Source organism: Vicugna pacos, chromosome 16, assembly GCF_048564905.1.
Source record: "Vicugna pacos chromosome 16, VicPac4, whole genome shotgun sequence".
NCBI lineage: Eukaryota > Metazoa > Chordata > Mammalia > Artiodactyla > Camelidae > Vicugna > Vicugna pacos.
In genome coordinates this window covers 44,838,686-44,856,849 of record NC_133002.1, presented here as the reverse complement: position 1 = coordinate 44,856,849, position 18,164 = coordinate 44,838,686, and the positions used below count along the sequence as shown (strand labels likewise).

The following is an 18,164-nucleotide window of genomic DNA, read 5'->3' as shown; positions in this document are numbered from 1 at the left end:
ATGTCCGTAAATGCAGTGGCCTCACCTAGTTTAGATTATTTGTTATACCTAAAAATTGATTTATACATTTACACCAGATGTCTATACTTCGGTTTCTGTGGCTCAAACAATTTATCAGTTTCCTGACCATTTTCTCTAAAGTAGCACTTCCTTCTCCCAGCTTACTTTCCATCTTTTTGCCCTGCTTTATCTTTTCTTTTCTTTTCTTTTTTTTAATAGCCATATCATTAGCTGATTATTTACAATAATTTATTTACATTCTGGGCTGTAAGTTCTAAGGGCTGAGACTTGGTCTTTTTGGGTCACTCGCTGGTGCATTTCCAGTGCCTAAAACATTGCAGGTGATCAATACAGGAAAAAACAGATATTTACCAAGCGGAAATACAAAATTAATTAGAGGCAAATATAATATAGTACACAAGAATGAAATATAAAGAAAGAAAACTTGGATTTCAGTCACTGCTCTTGCACTTATTAATTAAATAACTTGAATAAATCATTTAATCTCTTTGAACTTCAGTCTCTTTTCTTTAAAATGATCCTAAAATATTACTAGAAAGGATTATCTGCAAGGGTTACAGGAAATAATAGAAGTGAAAACTTGTTGCAAATATTAATAATTATATCCCAGCAGTTATTCTTGGAAAGCTGGCAAAAAATTCTGTAAAATGGATCAATCTTTAGAAAGCAAGTTATTCTGTCACCTAATCCTTGGTCTTGCAAAACTGTAGAGGCAGAATATAATACTGAGAAAGCACAGCATTAGAAGGGATGGACCTGAACTTCACCTACCTGACCTTGAGAAAATCCCTTAACTTCTCAGAGGCTTACTTTTCTTATCTATAAAATGAGGTGGGGAAATGCTGCCTCAAAAGTGTAACTGTTTGAATCAAATGTCACATTAATAATGAAAGCACTTTTTAACCTTTAACACAGAATGTGTATTTTTAGTTAAATCAATTAATTGCCTTTCCTTAAAGAAAATCCTAATCTTGTTTGTTCCACCAGCCAAATTAAAGGAAGTATTATTCCCGAGTGTGCTCACATGGACTACAGGCAGAAGTATACATACTTGCATTTCTTGCTGCAGGATCTCTAACTTCGGTCAGAGGATAGAATAGAACAGGAAAAAAGAATAGGAAGATATAGAATGGAAAGAGAAAACAGAGGTTCAGACAGACATACATGAATAAGTAGCAAAGTTATGGTTAACTTAGAGACTATTTAATTTCATGTCTCACAATCAGGGCCTGCTTCATGGGTATGCGATCTGTGTAGCTGCACAGGGTCAGTGCTTGGAAGGGCCTTGCACTTGGTTCAATGCTCTGCTGTTGCTGTCTTGAAATTCTTAATGCTTTTTGAATGAGGGTCCCTACATTTTCGTTTTGCAATGGGCCCTGCTAATTATGTAGCTGGTTCTGCTCGCAATCTTTCCATTAGATTAGAGGACAGGATGATAGTTACAACCTCAGTGACTCTGTATACATGGACCACTGCTAACTTAAAGGATAGTCACTAACAAAGAGACTTTTAATCAGGTTGGTTATCACATATTTGTAGTACATGAATTCTGAGGTTAGCAAAATACTTAGTAAAAGCCAATTTAATTAAAAAGCAGTAGCCCAAATTAGAAATGCAAATATTATTTGCTTCTCCTATTTTTGTGCTCCATCACATCCTAATAACAGGCCAAAAGATGACGCTAGCAAATAAAATACCTGAATCTCATCTAGTTGAGCTTTCATTCTGAAACCCAAAAAAAGACCCTAGTGATAGTGGATTATCTTTAATTTTTGATTTGATATCTGCTATCTCACAGTACGCAGAGATCATCTCTTAAATGAAATTCCTAACACAATCCAGTTCAATTAAATCAGACCCTTTAAATTACATTTTGTTTCTTTCCTGCTCCAGTGGACTGAGGGATAGCTGGTGGCTTTTCTTTGATTGAAGCTGAAAGGCTGAAACTGATGAACTGAACATTTCCCAGGAGGCAATTCAGTTTTTGATGCCTCCAGGCCAAAAAGATACCTTTTCCCCTTAAAGCCAAATTGGCCCCACAATGGTCCATTTTAACCTTTGGAGCCCTTATCAGTCACCTTCCGTCTCTGACAGTAGCTGGACTGGCTGATCCACAGAGGTCCACTCTCCAGTGAACAAAGGCTTGCTATGTAAAAGAGATGAGCTCTGCACAGAGATATCATCTGAAGAGAAGGTGCTGAACTCATCCTCTGTGTTCCAGCAGTATGTCCAGGACTGCTGCCACTACAAAAGTGAAACTTCACCTGAAAACACTTTCTCCGCCCGTGATTTAAACACACACCCTCATTAGGGAAGCAGCTCAGTTTCAAACAGAGGCAGGCAACCAATACCACTGAATCCAGCATGCAACTGTGGTCTGCACTCTAACACTCCTTTCTCTATCCTGTTTTCTTTAAGTCTGCCAGAGGCCCCTCTGGATACTATTGAGGTCTGCTAGTGACATTCAAAGTAAATTCTTTAAGAGCTTTAAGAAACACACACACTCTTCTCCTATCTTCTATATTCAGTACTCAAACAGCCTCAAAGATGAAAACTTTTGTTTCAAAAATTTAAAAGACTTTTTCTCTAAAAAGTTTATCTCCTCAACTTTGAGAAACACACCCACTGCTTCCTATAAACAGGATGAGGAAATTCTAACTTTTTAAGTATAGTTATAAGCATTAACAAACTAATGTATTTGATTATCTTTTTAATTTTCAGCATCCTTAGTAAGATAGTACTTAGGGAAGTCTTAATGACGTGTAACACTTCTGAAATGAAAAATAAAGAAATATTGTTCAAGGGTAATTTGCTGCAGGACCCTAGATAAGTCTGTTATCTTTTGGCTCTGAAATTCTCTAAGTCAAAAATGGTGATGATATTAAAATAAAATAAAAACACAGGGAGCAAACTTCAACTCACAAACACTATATACATATTCAACATCTCAAGATAATTAGTTTCTTCACCTTACCAATGTACTATTACTTCATCTTTCCATAAGTTCTACTCAAATAGCTTATAAATTAAAATATTTTCCATCAATACTTGGGTAGGAAAGCAATTCCTGATAGGAAAGACAAATGAGGATCAACTTTCCTGGGTCTCCAATTGATTCAATTGATGAATAGAAGGATAAAGTTGTATCTACCTTGATTTTACTTTTTATTATTTTAAGAACAATATGAAAATGAATTACTAAAATTGCTAGTGGGAATATAGACTGGTACAACATTTCTGGTGAGCAAACTGCTCTATCAAAAGCTCTAGAAATATGTATACCCTTTGGTCTAGCAACCCCAGAATTGAGCTTTAGGGTATTTCCTTTAGGGACATGTACAAGGATTTAGGTACAAGGATATTCATTCAATAAGGCTTTGTTTATAACTGCAAAAAACTGAACACAATCAAAATGTGCAACAATAGGGCAGAATTCAGTTCTATGGAAAACAAACAACTCTCAAAAAGGATATGAAAGAAACACATTGGAGGACAATGGCAGGATGTTCCCAATATGCTAAGCGAAAAAAAAAAAAATCAGATTACAAAACAGAAGATAGAGGACAATCCTATTTTTAAAAATATATATATACACACAGAAAATGCCTGGGTGGTATTAACAGTAAGTATCTTTGGGAGACAAGAAAAGAGTAATGCTTTTTGGGGAGAGGAGGAATGCCTCAATGCTTTCTGGTTTTTCTATAATAAACATGCATTATCTGCAATATTAAAAAAATAACCAATACTTTGTGCTTTGTTGATTTTAAGTACCAGTAAGGCCAGTTCCAATTAAAAAAAAAAAAATCACTCACCCAGGACAAGTTCACTTTTAAGCTAAGTGGGTTGTAAAGAATTAGATATTATCACCTTTACTGTGTATAAGGTAGACAGGTTTTGTTTTGTTTTGTTTTGTTTTAATGGTAGACAGGTTTTTAAAGCAAAAGAGATTCTCCATTTGGAAATTTCTCCCAAACTGATTTCTAAGATTGCCATCAAGAAGAGCATTGGTATTCAATGTTTATTTGCTGATTTTGATTTTAGTTGAGGAAGAGACTAGATGTTAGCATTAAAAAAAAGTATAATAAACTTTCTTATAACATTATCATTTTCTGACAAACAGGGCATAATGACCTTGCTGAGAATTTCTCCAAGTGTCTAAAATGGTAACAAAACAAAGAATTCCAGGAGTGTGAGCACAGCGGACTATTATCACAACTGAGACTGACCACAGAAGAGCCACAGCAGTGAACAGGTCCCAAGTCATAAACAGCCAGGACTAAGGAAGTTCTAAACAGACATAGTTAAGTATATACTTCCAAGGAGGCAAGTAATAAAGTATGACGAAAACAACAGCAGCTTTCAATCTTTAGGTTAGAGAGACAGTCACTAGCCAAACTACATTGTCAGTTTTTCTTTAACTTTGAAAAAAAATTACACTGGGTTTAAATTCATTTAGTTAGAATCACTAAATGTAAATAAACAGTCTTAGTTTACCATTTCACTCAGCGCAGCAGAGTATAAGGCACAATCTGCTAAATTTTTAGTAGTTGCAGTAACTCTTCTTTGAATCAATCATCATTAACCTATCATTCAGGCTTGGTGTAACATGGCATTTATATAGCTTTTAGTCTTTATTAATTGATGTATAATTACAGGCTTAAAGATCCCCCTGTCTACTAGGATGGTTTCCATGTGTGTTTAAACTAAGGAGCTGTACATTGCTTATAAAATGCTAAATAAGATGAGCCTTTAACTGACAACCAGTCCAATAAACTGGTAGCCAAGCCATTAAGAACAAGGAAAACCAGCAATCAGCACACCTTTCTCCTTACAGCTTACTCCACTGTAAATATTACAAGCCCTCTGTGCTAAGGAAACCACCTTGCCTAGCACATGGTGCTGATGTAATAATACTTAGAGTTAAGCATTTGGAGGAAGCAGAGAATGAGGTTTTGCTTTGGATTACTTGAACGTGCTCCTTTCTTCCTTTCTTTCCTTCTTTCTTAACCATAAAGCCACTAGTAGATAGTTTAATGATTTCTGTTCTTACGCTGCCTATGGGGATTTCACATTGTATTTCCAGCCACTGGTACTGATTCAATAACAACAGCCTCGTTTAATTGGCACCCTTCCTAAATAAGCTGTCAAGTCTGCAAATGCTGGTTACAGTGCTGTGTAGTCAGATAAAAATTCGATTAAAACGTTGCCCATGTGATATATCCAAAATATGCTCAGAGCTATTTTCTTAAGAACATTACCAGTCTACACAAAAATCTTTCTAGATTCTCCTTCTTACCATATGAGTAATAGCAGTCATTCACTGAAAAGTAGATATTTGTAATAAGACCACAACATCTGCCACATTAGTTTTCCTTTTCTCTCACCACTCAAGTACCCTTTACCTCTGCTTATATAAACCAAGACATTTAAGAGGGCCAGAAATAAAGGTCAGAGTTCCAGCTCAAATTCTACCATAAAGTCTTTACTAATTGGCTCATTTACAATAACTTTTTGTTCTCTACCTAAAGCACCAACTGCACCATTCATCTGGCACTCAGCATGTGCTAAATTGTGTTCTTATCTATCCTGTTATTGATCTGTTTTATATCTCACAACAGACTGAGCATTCTGACTTCAGGAACCATGGCTTGTATTTCTTTGTATCTCCCACCTTTTGCCCGGGATATGACAATTATGCAAATAATGGAATTTTTACCTTCATATTGTCATGCCACTCTGATTCTAATTTCTTCTCCTATACTTTGGCTCATGTCAAAAGAGCAAAAATATGAGCTACCATTTACTGAGTGCTTACTCTTTGCAGTACTTTACAAACATTACATTTAATTAAATTAACTACATTTAATTAATATTAATAGGCACTATAAACTCCATTTTACTGATGAGGAAACAAAGCTGATGGTGGTTACAGAATACGTTTAAGGTTGCACAGCTTTAGGTGGTGAAACTGACTGGAATTCAGGACAGTTTCATTCCAAACACCATACTGTTATTACCATTAGCCACAAGAACAAACGGCAAGTAAGATACCGAATATGTGACCCAAGAAACCGTTTAAGAATTTTTACAGAGAATATTTAAGGAATGGGATACTTTAAGAATTAAATGTGAGATTTTATTGGGGAGGGATGAGCAACACGGGGGTGGGGTTGATAGAATGATCTATACCATATCTGGTCAAAGGGACATTCAAAAAGTTCAGTTTCACACACTGTCTGAATCTATTTCACTCATCTCCTAGGAAGAAAAAATTTACATTAAGAATTCACACATGTCCCAACTTTTCAAACTAAATTTCTCCACAAAAATAAAGCTGATATTATAATAGGAAATTAAAATTTTTGGTGTTCATGAGAATTGGGTAAATTAACTTTTGGAAAAACACAGTAATTTAAAGGTACGTGGGACAGAGGAGAGTCCCAAAGAAATGGCATCTCTCTTAAGAGGGTTCTGTTAAAAGCGATACTTACTTTAAATCGGTGAAGAAAAATCACAAACACTCTCATTCAATTTAATCCTCATGGAGATCAACTGGCTTTTATGACACAAAACTCAAAGAACAACAGAGATGAGACGCCCAGACAAGATGCTCATAAATCTCATATCAGCCTTTTGTTGAAGTGTTGAAGGTTCCTGGGTTGTAAACAGGCCTGTCTGTGGTATAAACTCTTAAGAATGCAGACACCGCAGAAGACAAGCAACATAAAGGCCACAGCTAGAATCCTTAGGGCTTGAAACATCCTATTATGAATCATGGAAATCCACGTGAATCTTTGTCAATAAACATTCAGTATCGATGATAAAAGTAATGTAATCATAACTAAAATTTTTATTGTTCTTTCTCATTAACTATCTCATTTGATCTCCACAGTCCCCTGAAATAAGGCAGATATTATTCTCCCAAAAATATAAGCAACAATTTGAACCATTTATCATCATCATCATCAAAAAAAAAAAAAAAGACTGATGTCTTCTCCATCTGGAAAACTGACTTTACAACTTAAAAAAACCCTACTTTAGAACAGGTTAACACTGAGGTTTCTCTTTATTTGAGAGTAATTCAAACATCTGGATTCTATTGCTTTAACAGACATAAACTAATGCCAAATCCCCCAGGTTACTCAAAGAAGGGCCACACCCCTCTAAAAACAGATAAATGCAGAAAACAAGAGTTGCTCAATCTGCACAACCTGCAAAAAGGAAGTAAGCCCAAATTTGCCCTGTGGTGTGCGGTACTAGTAATCTATTTATAAATCATTTGCTAAACCCTTTCCAAATCACAGGAACACCTAAAAAGGCCTCTATGTTTTTATTAGCACGTTTCTTCAAGTTAAACTTAATTATGTTAGTGGCAGCAACATTCTGCATCGTTCTAACAATGTAAAGCTAACTCTAACTTTATCTGAAAGTAGTAGGGGTACTGATTATTATTATTATTATTATTATTATTATTATTATTATTATTATTATTATTATTATTATTATTATTATTATTTTTGCTTTCACCTTAGAAATTGAGAAACATTATGTGATAGCATCTACACCACTCTTCTTTAGCCCCAAGGCAATTTCACAAATGGTAATTAAGGAGACTCACATTTACTGGAGAAACCCAAGAGGAGATATGAGCAAGCTGTTTCGCCCCTCTATTACCCCAAGGTCCAAGAGCTCTTGGAGACAGAGGATGACAACATCCTTAATTATTTGGCTTTGGGCAGTGGTTTCTCAGTGTAAGACTAAAGAAATTGCCCAATTTCAGGAGTGATTACAGGTGAGCGAGCACACAATCCAAAGAATGGTAATTTAGGGAAAAAATTCACTACAGATTTATCAAAGAAATCTTGACTTAAGTGCATCACAACCTCACCATTCCTGTTCATCTTCATTATGCAGATATACTCTTCAGTTAACTTGTTTCCAATAAGGCCAAAGTTGAGAGCTTTTTCCCCACACTCTGTTCCAAGCCAATTTCTGCTCTACTGATTCCAAAGAAGCACAAGTGTGGATAAAGCCACACAAAGTTATCAACACTAATGAAAACACAAATGTACCTTTTACTCTGACAATGGATCATTAATTTCTCCTTCATATCTGAAGACTGTAACACCTAAAAGATTGATTCCCTTGATGTAAGCTTATTTGATCACCCTTAAAAACATTTTTACTTTTTAAGGCTTTATTATCTATTCAAGGATCAGGAACAAACACAAAACCAGAATTGATTTAAAGTCAAAGAGACATCTCATGCCTTTTAAAATTATTAGCCTGTTTACCCACCAAAGAGAGAAAAAAAAAGCTCTTAGTCATAAATGAATGCCTGGTTTCAATCACTGAATTATCAACTATTCTAATTATGCTTGCCCATTTCTGTAAGAGACATATCCAGATTTTTTAAAGTATCATGGATGAAGAACACCCTTATTCAATAAGAAGAAGAAAATTTAAAAATTGAAAGGCAAAACAATTGCATAAAATTGTAACACTTGGAGTAGGACTTCTTGGTTTCAGGCTATTAAAGTGCAGCATTTCTGCTAAAGAACTGTTTCAGAGCTAGAAAAAGATGGAAGGCTATAGCTAAATCATTTTACAAATCAGACATAAGCTGGACAAAGATAGCACCAAAGAGCCAACAAATATTTGAATGAGAAAATCTAAAAATATTAGTAAACCAATTCCAGCAATGTTAACAGTGCACACAGTGTGAAAGGATGACTCAACTTTTGCAACTCAGCATGTCACGATGTTACCAGGAAAGGGGGAAAATACTGTTATTCCAACAGATGTCTAAAAAGCATTCAATAAAACTCAGTAACTGTATCTAATTTAAAAATATTTGTAAATTAGGAATAGTGGGAAATGCCCTCAACTTGATAAGTGATCTTTGCCAGAACCTATGGCACACAACGCATCTATTTACAAAACATAAGAAGCATTCCTTTACAACGGAAAACAAGACCACGAGCATTGCCACTCTAACGTTATACTAAAGCCCTAGGCAAAGCAATGAAGAGTTATACTCAAGAGGTAAAACTCATAGATGATGTAATCATCCACCCAGAAAAGTTAAGAAAATCAACTAAGTAATCTATTAGATATTAGGCCCAGAGTTCAGCAAGGTGGTCTGATATAGAAGCAGTTTTGCTGCACATCTACGGTGACTAATTAGAAAACATCATGGGAAAGAAGAGTTTGTTCACAAGAGCAACAAAAATTTTTATAAAACACCCATAAATATACCTAATAAGAAATGTGTAATTACTCTATGAGGTAATGTGTAAAATTTAAATGAAGGACGTTTTAAAAACAGTGAATAAATAGATATACAGATCACATTCCTCACTGGGAAGGCTCATTTTGTAAAGCTGTTAATTCTCTCCAAAATTAATTTGGTACAATTTCAATAAAAATCCCAAAAGGAGTTTTAAAAGTTGAAATTGACAAGCTTTCTAAGACTTACCTGGAAAATAAGAGTAGGTAAGATATTTTAAAAAAACAAAACAAAACAAAACACTGAGGTATGCCTCATGATACAAGATATCAAAATGTCCACTAAATCTATATTAAGTATATCAGTGTGGTATTGGTATGTGAAAGAAAATGTATCAACAGGACTTAATATATCCTAGGGAGAGCATTTCACATCAGTGAAATGAGAACGGACTAAGTAAATGGTACTGGAATAACTGAGTGTGTCCATCTGAAGAAAGGTAAAGTCAGAGCCTTGCCTCACACAGTAAATACAGGCATTCCTCGTTTTGTTGTGCTTCACTCTATCATGCTTTGCAGATACCACTCAAAAAAAAAAAAAAACAAGTTTAAAGTATGTGGCAACCCCGAGTCAGGCAAGTCTATTGGCACCATTTTTTCAACAGCATTTGCCCGCTTTGTGTGTCTGTGTTACATTTTGGTAATTCTCACAGTATTTCAAACCCTCCACCACCAAAAAGATCAAGACTTGCTGAAGGTAAGAGATGATGGCTAGCATTCTTTAAGCAATAAAGCATTTTAAAATTAAGGTATGTACATTATTACTTTAGTCATAATGCTATTGTAGACACTTAGTAGACTGTTCTGTAAACATAACTTTTATATGTAACGAAAAAATCTGTGTGACTTGCTTTATTGCCATATTCACTTTATCGTGGTAGTCTAGAACTGAGTCTGCATTATATCCAAGGTATGCCTGCAAAGATAAATTCCAAAAGTTTTAAAGAGTGAAATTTCTAAAAGTGTAGACATACTAGAAAAATACACAAGAGTACTTTCATAATCCTAGGAGTGGGTGGGAAGGGTTTTTAAAAGCCAGATACAAAACTGAAATCATAAGAGAAATTACTGACAGATTTTACTACATAAAAATTAAAAGCTTTTATACAAGATGCGAAGTTACAAGACAAGCAATAGGCTGGGAACAGGTATTTTTCGCACATTTCAGAATATACAGAGTACTCCATCAGAAAGAAAAAACAAATACCAATGGAAAAATGGTCAGAAGCACAAACATGCAAATCAGAAGAAAAATGAGCAAGACCAATAAAGACACAAAAGAATGCTAAACATCTACAATAAAGGCACTGTAAAAAGAGAAATGTTTAAGAGCAGGGGCCCTGGAATGAGAATGCCTCTGCACCCTGGCTGTGTAATCTTAGACAAGTTACTTAACATCTCTGTGTCTCTCATCTGTAATTGAGAGTAATACCGAAATCAAAATTGTTAAGAAGAGAGAGTGAGTTAATATGCATAGTTTTCAAAACAATACCTGCCATAGAGTGAGAGCTCAGGAAAAAATTAATTACTATTTAATATCATTATTAATATTATCAGCGTTGGTGAAGACATAGAGAAATATATTCTCTTATTTATAGCTGGTAAGAGCAAATAGACAAAGCAAATTGCAAAGCAATTTGGCAGCATGTATCAAAATTTTAATGTATACATATCATCAGATCCACAAATTCCACTGCTAGAATTTTATCTAAAGAAATGTGCCCACATATATGCAAAGATATATGTATCAGAACTTTGAGTGCAGCATTGTTAAGAGCTCTATATTTGGGGACAGGAAATGCTGGTTCTAGTTTCAATTCTACCAGTAACAAATCATGTAACCCCTGTGCAAATCACTTCACTGTTTCGATTTTTTTAGTTTTACTCTACAAAACGTGGATAATGACTGCCCAAGCTGCCTCAGAGGAATACTTTTAGGTAGTGATCCCCCAGGTGGGATCCCTAGGCCAGCATTATCAGCATCCTCTAGGAACTTGTTAAACATTCAAATTCTCTACTCCCACTCCAGACCTATAGAATCAGAAACCCTAGGGGTGTGGGCAGCAGTCTGTGTTTTAATAAGCCATCTAGGTGATTCTGGCACAAGCTTAAGTTCAGGGATGAGCACGTGAAACTACAGAGTAGAGCTGAAAGAGCATTAGTACTACCGCTATTAAACACACAAAAATAAAACTATTTCTACCTTTCAATTTCATGAAAAGGTACACCTTGGATAATCATCTCAATGTGCTCCTCTGTTACTGAGCCTGAGCTTCAGAAAGCACTGATGTGAAGCTAGGAAATCCAATTAATATATGGAACCAAGTAAATAAATACAAGTTTTTTAGGTCAAGGATAAAAAGATTTAGGTAACCTTATTAACAAATCAAGCAATGTCTCAAGCATCTAAGTTCCAAGACTTTTGATCAGAGGTTTCCATAACGGAAACACTGTTTTAATGGTAGCCTTTGCCAGCATTTTATCTACTAATTCTTGATCATTCCCTGAATTTTTCAGGACACAAAGACAGTCACCTATTTCTCAATAAGCTATTTGTTTGGCATATAACAATAACACTAGAAAAGTCTTCGTCCTTTGCTTGGCAACTTCACTTCTCAGGGATTGAATGCTGACTCTCTGAAAAGTACATAGGCTCCCCTATTTTTCAGAAGTTCATATTTTTATTGTATTAAAAAGCATGTGTAGAATCTTAAAGGGTATGGAACTTTTCATGATCATTTGAGCAGTCTGATCCAAGACTCCTGAAGTTTGATCAGATGATGCTCTGGGTCACTCACATTTTTTTTCCAGTAGGATTAACACTTATGACAGTAACTATTCTTTTTTTATGGAGTAAATTCAAGCACTTCTTAATGTTCTTCACTGAATATGTAAAAAATAACTATATTTGGTGAGTTTTATGTGACGGCAAGGAGAGACCTTACTCTAATAATGATATAATTCCCAATAAAATACAATAATAGCAATCTATTCTCTATTTCATCTATATATATATAACACAGCTTAAAGTCAAGAAATTAGAATGAAAATCATCAAAATAGGTATCCAAAGGCTATCTTATGAAGGTCATTAACTCTCTCCATAGGAGAGCCCCTAGGATCTCAAAAGACTGTGGTCTTTTTACTCTGATGCAATTCTCATAGGATTTGCTACATGATTTACTTAGTTTCTAAATCCAGAGCAAATCTGAGGTAGCAAAAGAGAAAAGGAAAAAAACTCTTATGAGTGGGTCCTCAGCAAGGACAAGAGAACCACTGCACTAAGTGTATTTAGGTGTCAAGGTACCCCCTCCTCTCCACACTTAAGGACTTTAAATCTTTATCTTTTAGTTGCTCCCTCTCATCACTCCTATTTACACATCTGGCACCACAGGGAAATGCTCACATCAGTTAAGTTTTTATAGTATCAGGCCTTAGAAACAATACTTCCCTTTAGGAAGGAAATTCTTAACCTTTTATGAGATCACATTACTTTGAGAATCTGATTTTAAAAAATATATTTATATATCCAACATTTTCATATGATCTCAAGGAGTTCATTGACCTTCTGAGGCCAAGTTATGGCTTCAGTAACCAAGAACTCCAAATTAAGAACTTGTGCATTAGGCACCAAAAATGCTTAAGTTAAAGTTTAGGGTTTTATTCAGGATGACCCTTAAATGAACTTGGCAACACTATAAATGCTAAATAAACATGATCGCTAAAGCAATACTAAAAAATACACTTCAGAAGAAGTGACTATTAGTAAGGCTCTCCCAAGAAAAAAAAAAGTGGCAAGAGACAAAAAAGAAAGAGAAATATTCTGCAAATTCTTTAAAGGCTGTCTACCTTAGCAGCAGAACTCTTAGTGTAGCAAATATGTTTCTCACTACTAAGGTGACAATGTCAGCAGTTAAAGATAATTCCTAAGACTGTAAGTCTCAAAAAGTGACCTTGCAACTAAGCCAGAATATCATTTTTACAGTGGTCAAGAGCACTGGCCTAGGAAACAGATCTGGAGTCTAAGGACAGTTTTGTCATTTACTAGCTATATGACCTTGAGCAATTACTTAACTTCTCTAAGTCTTAGCTTCATATATGTAAATAGAACAAATTAATTCATAAGGTTGCTGTGATGATTAAACGAGATAACAATATACGTTGAACTCTAAGCACAGTGACAAGTGGTCAATAAATGGCAGCTATTAGCTACTGTTTAATTTCAATTAACTCATTTTCTTTTTTTGAGTAGGCATTTATAGTTTGTAAATTGTTCCCACATGTATAATCTCTTATGATCCTCTGGGGTAAGAACCACATATCCTCATTTTACAGTTTAAGAAACTTAAGTCAAATGACTTACCCAAAGACACTATTTAGTAGGAAAAGAAATCTGTACTTGCTTGACTACACCAAGAAGCAAGAGTCAAACTCCTTTCCTCCACAAAGCTTAGAAGCTCTGCCTTTTAAATTTTGTTTAATCTTTTTAAACTGTAGTTAAATATATGTAACATAAAATTTGCTATTTTAACCATTTTTAAGTGTATGTATGGTTCATTGCCATTAAATGCATTCACACTGTTGTGCAACCATCACCACCATCAATCCGCATAACTTTTTCTTCTTCCTTAAATGAAACTCTGTACCTATTAAACACAAATCTCTCATTCCCCTCCACCAACCCCTGGCAACCAGACTACTCTAGGTACCTCACACAAGTGGAATCACACAGTATTTGTAGTTTGTCACTAGCTTATTTCACTTTGAATAATGTCTTCAAAGTTGCTCCATGTTGTAGCATGTGTCAGAATTTCCTTCCTTTTTAAGGCTGAATAATATTTGGTTGTATTATATGCCACATTCTGTTTATCCATGTATCCACTGATGGAAATGTGGGTTGCTTCAACTACCTTTTTTATTTTCAAAGTATTGTTAACATCATTATTTTGAGATTGGTTATCCAGTTGCAGATTATTCACTCCATTTCTTTAAAAAGAGAAAATGCAAGTAAGTGGTTGATTTAATTCTGTAGAGTTTACAATATAGAGCAGTAAAATCACTTTTTTTGGGGGGGCTATTTTTTAGGCACTCCACCAGTAATTAACACAAAGGAAAAAAGTTGAAATGCAAATGAGTTTAATTTGATTTGGTAAGAGAGTAAACTGTTAATTAAAATCATAAAGTAGATTTAAGATTATCTATAAATTACTTTACATGCTATTTTTGGGACCTTTAATCAGGGATAATGGAAAGTTTCAGTTGTTGGACATTAAATTAAAAAGTTGTTCAGGGCTGACCTGGGAGGGAGACAGAGGTTGCTTATGTACCAGGAGTCTGGGAAAACAGAAGTAGGTGACTTCCTGAAGTTACTCTGAATGAGTGCTAATATACTACGAGGACCAAACTGTTGCTATCTAAAAGTAACCCTAAACCACTCAACTAGTTTAAGAATTCAACTTGAATAGATGGGAGTTCCTCTGTTTTGACCTTTATAACTGTGAGGTGAGATTAACCACAAGCTTCAGCACACAGTTCTCAGAAATAGCTAAACCACAATGGAAGGGAGGGACAAAAACTATAGAGACCGCAAAAACAGTGATGATTTAAAGATGCAACTGAATCTTGCACTTTAGAGATTAAAGGTGTGCACGCAGGCTTGGGTTGTAAGCACGTACTACTACAGGCGGAGACAAAAAAAGAAAGTGAGCTAAACTACTGAAATCCAGTCTTCTGAAATAATTCCAGACTACAACCAGAGGGTGTGAAGAATGGACTGCCTTTCTTTGTGTGCAGAGCTTGCAACAGAAACCCATGATCACACGCAAACTTATCTGAAACAAGAAAACAAAACAACAAACACGGGAGCTTGATCACCACCAGGACCGGCAAGGGAGTCCTGGCTTTTCCGGCTGGCGGTCCAGAGGCTACTGACCGCCTTTCAGGCTGGGTCTCCCGAGTGCCACACGGCTGTCACTCCGTCACCACAGACAACTTCCTAGGGACGACCCCACTTTCAGATTCTCTCAGTTTACCAGAAACTCTCGGAAAGGATTCTTCTGTCCGCCTCCCCACCCCCAGGACATTTTCTGCCTCCAAAAATTACTCTGCGCCTCCACTCCACTATGCCCCCGGACGCCCCAAGACCTCCAAGCACGCAGAGTGCGATTTCGCCCTCCCTCGCTTGCTTGCTCCCAGCTGCTGGGGAAAGCGGCTGCTGAAGAGCAAACTTTCCGGGCGTTCGCGGAGGGCGGGAGGGCGCGCGGCGCACTCACAGCTGGTTGATGGCGTTCTGCGAGATGACCGCGTCGGCGGAGAAGTAGGGGATCATGTCGGGACCACCGAGGCTGCAGGTGCAGACGGGGGGCGCCTTCCTCTCGCGGGCCAACGTGCTGAGGGTCATGGGGCCGGCTCAAGGTGCACAGCTCCGCATCCTGGCCCCTGCCTGGTTTGGGCACGAGGCGCTCGCGTTGGGTTCCGCCGGACTGGAGGCGCGGGCAGCGCGGGTGCCCGGCGGCCGAACTGGGCCCGCCGGGTCGCGCGGAGGCAGCCGCCGCAGCCCTGAGGCTCGGCTGTGGAGTCCCGGCGGCCGGGCGCCGCCAGCAGCCCGCCCCAACCCGCGTCCGGGGCTGGGCGGGGCGGGGCTGACGGAACCGGCGGGAGGGTCCTGCCGGTGCCCCGCCCCGGAGGCTCCGGCACCCGATGGGTCCCGCCGCGGGCGTCCGGCCCTGGGGAGCATGGGTTCCCCCAAGACTCCTCGGCTAGGATGAAGGAATGAAGCGATACGGTGGTGGGCAAGAAAAGCTCGCATTTCTTGGGAATGTTTCATCAGAAAGGTCCTGCCTCTTAATTGGCTTTATACATGAACCTCAAACCCAGGCCGTGTGTTCACAAATGCAACAAATACTTAACAACGGCGTCCTATGTGCTAAGGGCTGGGAAAATTCAGATTACTTGGATTTTTTTTTACAGCAAAAGAGTTTGTTTTATGATGGGAAAAAGGTCTAGCTACATTGTTGGTAACATCTGCTAACCCTTGTAAATAAAGTTAAAAGGGCTTTCTTAACCATCCTTCAAACCAAGGAGTCACAGCCTTAACTGCACATATGAGTCACCTGCAGAGATTTTTAAAAAATCCCAATGTCTGGCTGCACCCTAGACCAATCAAATCAGAATCCCTTAAGGCTGGGATCTAGACGTCAGTATTTTCCAAAGCTCCCAGGGTTATTCCAGTGTGCAGCCATGGTTGAGAACTATTGTGCCAAAGAATCTAGCGAGGAAGATGGGCTAAAGATTTTATCCTCACTTTGCAGATGGGGAAACATTCAGGTTCTAACCAGATGACCTCGTTTGTAAGTGACGTCACCTAGATGGGAACTCTGGTTTTAGACTCCTGATCTAGGGCTTTCCCCATCAAATCCTATTCCCTGATGCTTTCATGAGTTTAAGCCTTTATGATTTTCCTAACAACTCACTGAGCAGTGCCTTTAACCTGACCAGGGATCAGCTCTTTGTAAAATGAGAATCTCTTCTGTCTGCCTCTCTCCTACACACTATGTAGCAGTGGCTTACAAAAAAGGCTGGCCTGGTGCAGGCACTCAATAAAAGATAGCTCCCTTATCTCTTGCCCATCAGAACAATATTTTCAGGCATCACTATTTTTAGCTTTTCTGGATACTTGACTAGAATATGTATCAATATAAAGTTGGCTTAGGAATTCCAGAGCCAAAAATAATTTTAAAAAGCAACTTCACTATTACAAGAGATCATGAAAAAAGATTTTAAGAGAAATTAGAGGAGAATTATAAGAGAAAAGAGACTAAAATTAGGAAGAACTCACTTTACCATTCAACATATGCTAGAATCAAGAAGAAATGTCTTTGTTTTATATAAATTTTCAGATGTTTTCCTATTGGGAAGTTTGGCAATTTTCAAAATACTAGTAATGAAATAATCTAAACTATAAATTCTATATCTAAAACCAGAATCACTCTTTAGTTAGTTGATCCTTCATTAAACTTAAAGTTGTTGCCAAGGCTCTGAGGGACTTGAAATACTGCAAACTCATTCTGGAAAAGAATCTAAATTTCCTACAGATTTAGTAATAGGAAGGAACTAGTTAGTAAGTGAAGAGTTAATGAAAGGTCTGGACCTTGGAATCCAGTGCATCATCATCTTCATCCATCTCTAGGAAGGAAAAATTTTGAAAGATTTATTCAGGCTGTGTCAGCAGGCACCCAAATGGAAGTGTAAGAAAAAAAATCTGCTGATACACCCCAAAATAAATTGCTTTAAATATCTGGCAAACTTGCCAGTTTGAAACTTCTTCCAGGCTGTAATTTATTACAGCCTCCTGCAGTGATCCAAAAAAATAAAAAGAAGAAAAAAAAAAAAAAGAAAGAAAAGGCAGCAGGCTGTTTAGAACAGTATTGCTAAGGTGAGTCCAGTTCCTTTCATGACACAGCAGATAGGATTTTATTGAAGTCAACACTAAATGATGCCATTTAGGAAAGATGATGACAATGGTAATCACCTGTATCTGTTGGAAAAAGAAGTCAGTGGGAAATAAATCTTACTCACTTCAATACTTCATATCTCTGGCATTTAAAAACCCTAGAGATAAAGATTTTATAAATATGTTTACTTGTCTTTTATAAATAGGCTCCTATAGTGACACCCCAGAAATGCACAGCCCTTTGTTTCCCCTCAAAAGACCTCTGTCAGTGCCTGTTCAACGAATGAAGGAGACTATTTTAACACCCCCATCCAGGCCTTTTCAAAAGCTTTTCAAAGTTAAATTCTCATTTTGAGCTGTAATATAGAAAATTGGGAAGTGCTAGAACATGCCTCTTGGTTTTT

At 37.1% G+C, this 18,164-nt stretch overlaps 1 protein-coding gene across 3 annotated transcripts in view; it reads right to left on the bottom strand.

Annotated features, from left to right (window-relative positions):
• Nucleotides 1–18,164, bottom strand: part of SSH2 (slingshot protein phosphatase 2) — a 217,079-nt gene that overhangs the window by 78,796 nt on the left and 120,119 nt on the right. Inside the window, exon 1 of one of the 3 annotated variants that reach the window (XM_015248039.3) lies at nt 15,581–15,864. The exons of the other annotated variants lie outside the window; for them this stretch is intronic. Coding sequence (XP_015103525.1) covers nt 15,581–15,708 — 128 coding nt within the window. The 5' untranslated portion in view covers nt 15,709–15,864. Of the gene's footprint in view, nt 1–15,580; nt 15,865–18,164 lie in introns of those variants that run through there. 3 annotated transcript variants of the gene reach the window in all.